This window comes from Medicago sativa, chromosome 3 (assembly GCF_051527215.1).
Source record: "Medicago sativa cultivar Bolivia chromosome 3, Bolivia_mono, whole genome shotgun sequence".
Taxonomy (NCBI): Eukaryota; Viridiplantae; Streptophyta; class Magnoliopsida; order Fabales; family Fabaceae; genus Medicago; species Medicago sativa.
In genome coordinates this window covers 20,938,113-20,948,325 of record NC_140751.1, presented here as the reverse complement: position 1 = coordinate 20,948,325, position 10,213 = coordinate 20,938,113, and the positions used below count along the sequence as shown (strand labels likewise).

Genomic DNA, 10,213 nt, shown 5'->3' with positions numbered 1-10,213 from the left:
AAAAATATAATCACCTTCGAAAAATCTGCATTTACTTACTTTCTAAAATCATCAATCATATGTGCAGATTAAACATCAATGAACCCTTTGAACAACATACCCCCATGATCTCTCCCAACTTTGAATCCCCTGTGTATGAGGCGGAAGAGGAAGAGAATGAAGAGATTCCCGACGAAATCTCTCGGCTACTTGAACAAGAAAGAAAAGCCATTCAGCCTTATGGGGAAGCAATAGAGGTGATCAACTTGGGTACCGAAGAGGACAGGAAAGAGGTCAAGATTGGGGCATCACTTGAAGCAAGTGTCAAGAAGCGAGTGATAGAACTTCTCAGAGAATATGTTGATATATTTGCTTGGTCGTACAAAGATATGCCAGGCCTGGATACTGATATTGTGGTGCACCGTCTGCCGTTGAAGCCTGAATGTCCACCAGTCAAGCAGAAGTTGAGAAGAGCCCGTCCTGATATGGCCCTCAAGATTAAAGAAGAGGTACAGAAACAGATTGACGCAGGTTTCCTTGTCACATCAGAATACCCTCAGTGGCTTGCCAACATTGTGCCTGTTCCGAAGAAAGATGGTAAAGTCAGAATGTGTGTTGATTACCGTGATCTGAACAAAGCTAGTCCCAAAGATGATTTTCCACTGCCTCACGTTGATGTACTGGTTGACAATACTGCCAAATCCAAAGTTTTCTCCTTCATGGATGGTTTCTCCAGTTACAATCAGATCAAGATGGCACCCGAAGATAGAGAAAAGACATCTTTCATTACACCTTGGGGCACTTTCTGTTACAGAGTAATGCCGTTTGGGTTAATAAATGCGGGTGCTACTTATCAGAGAGGAATGACTACTCTTTTCCACGACATGATGCACAAAGAGATTGAGGTTTATGTAGATGATATGATTGTCAAGTCGGGTACTGAAGATGAGCATGTCGAGTATTTGCTGAAGATGTTCCAACGACTGAGAAAGTATCAACTCCGTTTGAATCCTAACAAGTGCACCTTTGGCGTCAGATCCGGAAAGCTTTTGGGTTTCATTGTTAGCCAGAAAGGTATTGAAGTAGATCCCGACAAGGTCAGAGCTATCAGAGAGATGCCCGCTCCACAAACAGAAAAACAAGTAAGAGGGTTTCTCGGACGACTGAACTACATCTCCCGTTTTATTTCTCATATGACTGCAACATGTGGGCCGATATTCAAGCTACTCCGCAAAGAGCAAGGTATTGTGTGGACAGAAGAGTGCCAGAAAGCCTTTGACAGCATCAAAGAGTATTTGCTAGAACCTCCAATCCTTATCCCTCCAGTTGAAGGAAGACCTCTGATCATGTACCTGACTGTGTTAGAAGATTCTATGGGTTGTGTACTTGGGCAACAAGATGAAACTGGAAGAAAGGAGCACGCTATTTATTACTTAAGCAAGAAGTTTACTGATTGTGAGTCTCGATATTCCATGCTCGAAAAGACATGTTGTGCTCTAGCTTGGGCTGCCAAACGCCTTCGTCACTATATGATTAATCATACTACTTGGTTGATTTCTAAAATGGATCCGATCAAGTACATCTTCGAGAAAGCTGCAGTAACAGGAAGAATCGCCCGGTGGCAGATGTTGTTATCTGAATATGACATCGAGTACCGTACCCAGAAAGCAATCAAAGGGAGTATCATTGCAGATCATTTAGCTCACCAACCAGTTGAGGATTATCAGCCTATCAAGTTCGACTTTCCTGATGAAGAGATTATGTACCTGAAGATGAAAGATTGTGACGAGCCGTTATTCGGAGAAGGTCCAGATCCTGAATCAAGATGGGGTCTAATCTTCGACGGAGCCGTTAATGTTTATGGAAGCGGAATAGGGGCAATCATTATTACTCCTGAGGGTGCACATATCCCCTTCACTGCCAGACTGACATTTGACTGTACAAACAACATGGCAGAATACGAAGCATGTATTATGGGTCTCGAAGAAGCCATTGATTTGAGAATCAAGATCCTCGACATTTATGGTGACTCAGCCCTCGTAATCAATCAGATCACGGGAGAATGGGAGACTCGTCACCCCGGCTTGGTTCCCTACAAAGATTATGCAAGACGATTACTGACCTTCTTCAACAAAGTCGAGCTACACCACATCCCTCGTGATGAGAACCAGATGGCAGACGCCCTAGCTACCTTGTCTCCGATGTACCAAGTAAATCGTTGGAATGAAGTGCCTTTGATCCGTATCAGACGTCTTGAAAGACCTGCTCATGTATTCGCTGCTGAAGAAGTTGTTGATGACAAGCCATGGTTCCATGATATCAAGTGTTTCCTTCGGAGTCAAGAGTATCCACTCGGGGCATCCAATAAAGACAAGAAGACTCTAAGAAGACTGTCTGGCAATTTCTTCCTGAACGGGGACGTTTTGTATAAAAGAAACTTTGACATAGTATTGCTTAGATGTGTGGACAAGCACGAGGCTGATTTATTGATGCATGAAATACATGAAGGCTCCTTCGGAACTCATTCAAGCGGGCATGCAATGACTAAGAAGCTATTGAGAGCGGGTTATTATTGGATGACGATGGAAGCTGATTGTTACCAACACGCCAGAAAATGTCATAAGTGTCAGATCTATGCCGATAAGATTCATGTGCCGTCGACTGCACTCAATGTTCTTTCGTCTCCCTGGCCTTTCTCTATGTGGGGCATTGACATGATTGGAAGGATTGAACCAAAAGCGTCAAACGGGCACCGCTTCATTTTAGTGGCTATTGACTATTTCACTAAGTGGGTTGAAGCTGCATCATATGCTAATGTGACTAAGCAAGTGGTAGTCAAGTTCATCAAAAATCATATTATCTGCCGCTACGGTGTCCCTAACCGGATCATTACAGACAATGGGACGAATCTGAACAATAAGATGATGAAAGAGTTATGTGACGATTTCAAGATTGAGCATCATAATTCTTCACCTTACAGACCCCAGATGAATGGTGCTGTCGAAGCTGCAAATAAGAACATAAAGAAGATCGTCTAGAAGATGGTGGTGACTTATAAAGATTGGCATGAGATGCTTCCCTTTGCATTACACGGATATCGTACTTCCATACGCACGTCAACAGGGGCAACTCCTTTCTCTTTGGTATATGGTATGGAGGCTGTACTTCCCGTAGAAGTTGAGATTCCTTCAATGAGAGTTCTGATGGAAGCTGAGTTATCAGAGGCTGAATGGATCCAAAGTAGGTATGATCAATTGAATCTGATTGAGGAAAAGCGCATGACTGCCCTGTGTCATGGTCAACTATATCAAAAGAGGATGAAGCAGGCTTTTGACAAGAAAGTTCGTCCCCGTGAATTCAAAGAAGGTGATCTTGTGCTCAAAAAGATTTTTACTTTCCAACCAGACTCCAGGGGCAAGTGGGCGCCTAACTATGAAGGTCCATATGTTGTCAAAAGAGCCTTCTCCGGTGGTGCCATGACTCTTCAAACCATGGATGGTGAAGAACTTCCACGTACTGTAAACGCGGATGCAGTCAAGAAATACTTTGTCTAAAAAATTATAAGAACAGCTCGGTAAGTCGAAAACCTGAAAGGGCGGCTTAGGCAAGAATGAGCGTCTCGGTGGACTGAAAACCCGAAAGGGCGGTCCAGGCAAAAGTTAGAGACATTAAACAGAAAATCATCCTGATAGGCTGAAAACCCGAAAGGGCGGTCTATGCAAAAGTTAAGGATAAAAAGAAAAGACAAAGTAACTGCATCCAGTCTGGCACAATCCAACTTGGGACATACCTGCTATCAAAGAATCTCCAATCTGAAGCATCAAAAGCAGCGGAATTCAAAGTTGCTAGAAATTTAGGGTTATGAAGTTCAAAGTACCTCTCCATTTTAAATTACCATTTTTCCAAATTTTGTAAATATCTATGGAGTCGCGCCTTTAGCGGGCCACCATTCAATCAATAAAATTTGAGCCTGTGCCCTTTTACTTGGAATTCTCATTTATTTCGTTTTCCCAAATTTTCTTCTATTTTCTTTGATGATAAAATTTTGAAGCAAAATCCTTAAAACTTTTTCACATCTCTAAAAGGCATAAACGAATAAATGCATTATAAAGCTCGAGAGTAAAAGAAGTGTGCATCGACACTCCCCTCAAGGGTGGTTAGATCCTACTAAAACGGGCATATGGCTAGACACTGTGGGAAGCCTTCAAAAAAAAAAAAAAAAAAATCGAGCTCGCTAAGTCGAAAACCTGAAAAGGCGACTTAGGCAATAGAGAGCGTCCCGGTGGACTGAAAACCCGAAAGGGCGGTCCAGGCAAAAATTAGGGGCACAAAAAAGGAATATACTCCCGGTGGATTGAAAACCCGAAAGGGCGATCCAGGCAAAAGTTAGGGATTCAAAAAAAAAAAAAAAAAAAACAAACAAACAAAAAACAAAAGAAACAAATAAACAAAGAAAAGGCACGACGACCAAAGTGGGTCATTGGAAGAGCATTCTGTGTTGGTTTACAAATGGCGACTTCTTCCAGATTTTTGGTCAACAATGAGCTTTACCCCCAGGGGCAACAATTGCTACCTTGTGCCAGACTCCACCCCGTCAACGGCTTGATTTGTTCACAATAACATCATCACCAAGGAAGTTTGCCGAGTGTTTGTAATGCAATGTCAATCCGCTTCCCATCTTACCTGCCTTGTCTCGTCTCATCAAATTCATTTATCACAATCCAGTCTATACACTCATTATATTCATTCATCCATTCACACATTCACGCATTATTACTTTCATTCATACACATCATACACAACATCATTCATACATGGTCGCATTTATCACGACGTCGCTATTCAATTTCTATTTCAATTTCAATTTCAATTTCGATCAATTTCAATTTCAATTTCAATAGTGTCATCCCCAGCGTTGGCTGTTCTAGTGATGTCACTAATCAATTTCTATTTCAATTTCAATTCCAATTCAATTTCAATTTCATTCCATTTCAATTTCAAGTCCAAAAGTGTCATCCCCAGTGTTAGCTGTTCCAGCGATGTCACTAATCAATTTCTATTTCAAGTTCAATTTCAATTTCAATTTCAATTTCAATCAATTTCAATTTCAATTTCAATTTCAATCAATTTCAATTTCAAGTCTAAAGGTGTCATCCCCAGCGTTAGCTGTTCTAGTGATGTCACTAATCAATTTCTATTTCAATTTCAATTTTAATTTCAATCAATTTCAATGTCAATTTCAAAAGTGTCATCCCCGACGTAGTTGTCCAAGAGATGTCACTATAAAGTCTTGTCTTCATTAAAGCTATCGCCTCAAACCGATACGGTAGTAGACAATCTTTTCCCCAGTGAAACTACTTCCCCCAGCGGAGTCGGATCCCATTCTTCAATGAATTTGGGTATCCTGTCGTTGTTTCTCGTCTCAGTCGAGTCAACTTTGTCGTCCTGCATTCATACAAGCATTTCACGGGCATTCACAGCATCTTAGGTCCAAAATTGGTGTACTTTGTATTTAAGTATCTTCGCTCCGACCGAATTAAAGATTCCACCTTCAAATCTCCGGACGAAGAAACTTAAATAGGGGCATCTGTCATACCCCAAATTTTTGACCTAAGGGTCGTACATTCATACACCGACACGCGCCCTTTGACCCTGATTAAGTCTTTGACTTTTCGGTAAAATTCGGCAGAGAGGTATTTTAAAATACCTCATATGTTGTCCGAGTTGGGCCCTCTTCTCTCTTTAATTTTTATTTATGTTTATCTTTATTTCCGTCTTTTATTTTTAATTAATTAAACTTTAAATTCATTTTTTTTTTATTCTTTTTTTTTTTAACTGATTGGTCACGTCACTATTTCTTTTTTTTTTTATTATTTATTACTTCTTTTTTTTCTTTTGTATTGTATTAATTTTTAAACGTCAAGATAAGTCCAATTTTTCTTTTTCCTTTTATTATTATTTTTTTGTTTATATTTTTGATTTTTGATAAGTCCAAAAATGTCCCAAAAATGGTCCAAGTTCATCCCAATCCAGCACAGCCTGTCACGCGTGTTAATCCATGTCGTTCATATCTCATCCGAATCCACTTCCAGTCCAGGTTCAAATCCAGCAACAAACAAACCTATCCTCCTCATCAAGCCACCAATTTCCTGCAGAGTTCAAACAAACCCTAGTCTCAACCTCAGTATTATAAATAGAAGCTTGCACACACAGAATAGGGGAGATTTCGAGCCAGAGGAACAGAAGGAATCGGCAGAGAACTAGCGAACACGCAAGGAGAAAAGGAACGAGACAGCAAGGACAGAGAAGAGGCCAGAACACGCACCAGAGACCGCAACACACATCAAAACGAACTGATTCGACACTGATCAAGGGGAATCCGAACCAAAAGAGGTATAAAAAATTTTCTTCCTTCTTTTTAGATCTAGGTCGAATCGTATTTGTTTTGAGAATTTCGGACTTAAAATTGGAACCAGGAGAAAGAGTAGTGTAGATTAGGAGTAAAAATTTTAAAAAAAAAAGAGTTTAGGGTTCCGACGCGGTGGAGCCGCCGCACCGGCCGCCGCACCGCCGCCGGAACCCACCTTACCTCTTGCCGGAGAAGATGAAGGCCGCCGGCATCTTCATAGCGAACCCAGAATAGGAATAGAGGGAGAAGAGAGAGCCGGTAGGGAAAAGAGAAGAGAGAGAAACTAACAAGAAAAATGAGAGAAATTTCTCTCATAGCCTATATATAGTCTCATCCCGGTCCTGTGTGTGTGCGCCCATGACATTATGGTGTGCCTGCGTCCTTCCCAACTCCCTGATCATGATCAGACGCCCCCTGCGTTACTCCCTGAAGCCCAAGACAGATATCCTCAAGGCCCCACGCGCCCAGCATCTGTCTGAAGCCCAATTCCATTTCTGTCTTATTTCCACACACCCCATTCCAATTCCTGCACCCCACCTGCGTTCATTTTTTTTTACTTTTATCATATCTATCTATCATGCATCTTTATTTTAATTTTAATTTCAATTGTATTTTATTTTTCTGCATCTTATATCATTTTAATTCGCATCTGCATATTTTAGTCATTTTTAAATCATTAGAATGTATAGTAGGCTTTTATGTAATTTATTTATATTTTCTTTTTTTGTACATGACTTAGAATGTATATATAGGCTTTATGTAAATTATTTATTTTCGTCTTGCATGGAACTTAGAATGTAAAAATAGGTTTAAATGTAATTTATTTATTTTCATCGCAGACCGTAGAATGTAACTAGGTTTTTTTTGTAATAGTTTAGGTGCATGTGTGCGTGCGTGTGTGTATGCCTCTATATCTCTTGCTAGATTAGGTTAATGGTCCTTGTGGTGGTCCAACACTGCTATAAGGTACCGACGTGTTTATATTTTATGCTCCGTTAGTTTATCATTCAAAAAACAACAAAACCCAAACAAAAATATTTTTTAAATAAACCTTGATCCTAAATCAAGTGACGTCTTTTTTTATTTTCTTTTCTTAATCAAATTTCAAACCACTTAATCATATTTCAAGTCATTTTCCTTCAATATTAAAAAACACAAACAAATATTCTTTTGCCACTTTGGCTTTTCCCATTTTTAAAACCTTTTTTTTTTTTTAACCAATAAAAAACACACAACCAATCAAACGTTAGTTTTTTTAACCACGAACTACGTGATTTTGATCCTTCACGGGTACGTAGGCAGAGGACTTTGTTCTTCCAAATCAATAAAATGTAGATAATTAGGTCCTCCTTTTCTTTTATCATTTCAAAAATCCTTCAAAAATAAGCAAGTTATAGCACACTGATTAAATAAAAACCAAGAGGTTCCCGTAGAGTACTACGGACATAAAGGGTGCTAACACCTTCCCTTTATGTAACTAACCCCCGGACCCCCCAATTTAAATAATTTTTTTTTCAAAGTCGTGAAATAATTAGTGAGTCAATAAGCTAATCAAATAGCCTTGATCTCCGAAAAATGACGCGACAGCTATGTTTCGCAAAGACAAGAAGTTAGTTTATAGTTTACAGCAGATAACTTATAAATTCGTCTAAAAAAAAACTCTGTTTGATAACCGTCGTATCATAACGAACTTTTAGCTTATTTTAGGAGTTTATAGCATATTTTATAAACACTATTTCCAATAAAGTTTGAGCTTATAACTTATAATTTATTATCATTTGTTTCATTTTTGTCCTTATTATTTTAACTAAAATTCATATTTACCATTTATAATTTATAATACAGTAGAAACGCTTTAAATTAATACTCGGTAAATTAATAAACTCTCTAAAATAATAAATTTGTCCGGTCCCGACTTGGGCCAATATAAAAAATTGAAAAACTCGATAAAATAATAAGATAATAATTTTTCGGGAGATCCCTTTATAATTTTCGGTCCCAAGAAAATCATAAATTAATAATTCATAGAAACTGAAAAAAAAAAAAATATTACACTCTATTGAAATATGCCAAACTTGCTTAAGAATACATTGAACACATTTGTTCCTCTTGTTTAATTTACTGTACTTCAAAAGTCATTATTGATTTCCAATGCATATGAACACAGTAGTTACTAATTTACGTTGAGTCCCAAGGTTCGCTGCAACGTAATTCTAAGAGGCATAGACTAATTTGCCTTTTCGTTTGGTATGTACAGTATAATTTACTAAACGAACGCTACTGTACAACATATTTTTTATATTTCAAGTATGCATGCTTCTATTTAGCACTCGTTGAACATATTGCAGTGCAACGACACCATTTTATTTCATGTAATGACACATACAATTTTTTATATTTCCTAACTTATGGAAAAAAGTTCAATTTTTCTGGATATATACTGACTACTTATTTTTTGTTTTTTGTTGTTTTTCTTTTAACACTTTTTTTTATCTTAACAATGATTATATTTTACTTTGTTTATACTCCATCCGTCGCTATATGTAAGCACCCTTTTATTAGAGGCAAAGGGTGCTTACATATAAGGACAGAGGGAGTAGGATAAAATTTTATACCTTAATCATTCAAAAAGGATAAAAATTGAATGAAAAAAATTAAAACATTTTTTTAGCACAAGTTCAAGCACAACCTCATCCATTCATTTTCAAAGTTCTAACTCTAAAATAAAAGTTAAGGACAAGAGGCAAAGGACTCGCTAATATTAATGCATCTTTGGAATTTCTCTCAAAATATATCGTACTTTCAACTTTTTACTTATTTGTTTGATTAAAATTTTGTGGAAACCAAAAGATGACATAACACCCACTATTGTTAATGCATCTTTGGAAATTTCTGACGGATGGAAGAACTCTCCCACCCACCATTAATTTCTCCCCTACCTCATTGACGCCGACGGAAGCTTCGACCTCGTCTACAAAGCTCGTCTCTCCACCAGCGTCGTTGTTGCTGTAAGAAAAACTCTTCCCCAACACATTTCAAGGGTTTCCCAAATTTGCGGCAGAGGTGGAAACCCTAAGCAAGCTTTACCACATAACACGGTCAAAAAGTCTCAAGACCTTCATGGAAGAGCTAGCCAAGCAAAATGGAGGACAATGAAGTGAAAAACGCGAACTGTTTATTTTTATTTTAGTTAATTTGTATCATTATTAATAAGCATAGATTTTTTTTGGGTAGTGGCCGGGGTAAGCATAGATGACAATTAATGTCTTAATATCTTTCAAAAAAAAAAAAAAACTAATGTCTTAATAGAAATGTGCGCATCAACGTTAAACGGTAAAAATCAAAGGGAGTCGGAGTTTTGCAAAAAGGTATAATTAAATGGTCAATTTTTTTATTTTTAAAATATGAAGGCCGAAATCGTTTGATTTTAAAACTTGTGGGTTAAAAGTACATTTTACAACAGTTATTTTCCGGAGTGATCTCATCCTTCTTTTAGTTTGAGTTTGCAGGAAAGGGGTGTTAGGGTTAACCTTCTTATTATTTGGATGTTGTGCTTATGATATAGAGTATTTAGAACAAGAGAAATGGTGTTATACATCTGCATCAAGTGCTTGATTTTCTGCAAATTTTGGAGAAGATTAAAGTTCGATCTTAATTGTTGTTTAAATTCAAGGATGTAGACTTCAGCTACACCCTCCGTCTTAAAGTACTCTTTTTTTTTATAAAGCTAGAAATTAATAAAGTGCCAGGAGATGCCTGAACCGCATACAACACAGTATAAGCTCAAACAAGAAAAAAACAACCAATGAAAATACAGAAAAACAC

At 37.9% G+C, this 10,213-nt stretch overlaps 1 protein-coding gene and 1 long non-coding RNA gene across 2 annotated transcripts; one reads left to right on the top strand and one right to left on the bottom strand.

Annotated features, from left to right (window-relative positions):
* The first annotated feature begins 3,020 nt into the window (after positions 1–3,020).
* LOC146936317 (uncharacterized) lies at positions 3,021–3,533 on the top strand. Its single transcript, XM_085749192.1, has 2 exons — positions 3,021–3,345; positions 3,439–3,533. The coding sequence occupies exons 1-2, from the start codon at positions 3,021–3,023 to the stop codon at positions 3,531–3,533; spliced, it is 420 nt and encodes a 139-aa protein (XP_085605318.1).
* Positions 3,534–5,859: 2,326 nt separating this feature from the next.
* LOC146936316 (uncharacterized) lies at positions 5,860–7,406 on the bottom strand. The gene is made up of 2 exons (XR_015030549.1): positions 6,569–7,406; positions 5,860–6,128 (listed from the first exon to the last, which is right to left on the bottom strand). It is a non-coding gene; the product is annotated as an uncharacterized LOC146936316 (long non-coding RNA).
* Between the last annotated feature and the right edge of the window lie 2,807 nt (positions 7,407–10,213).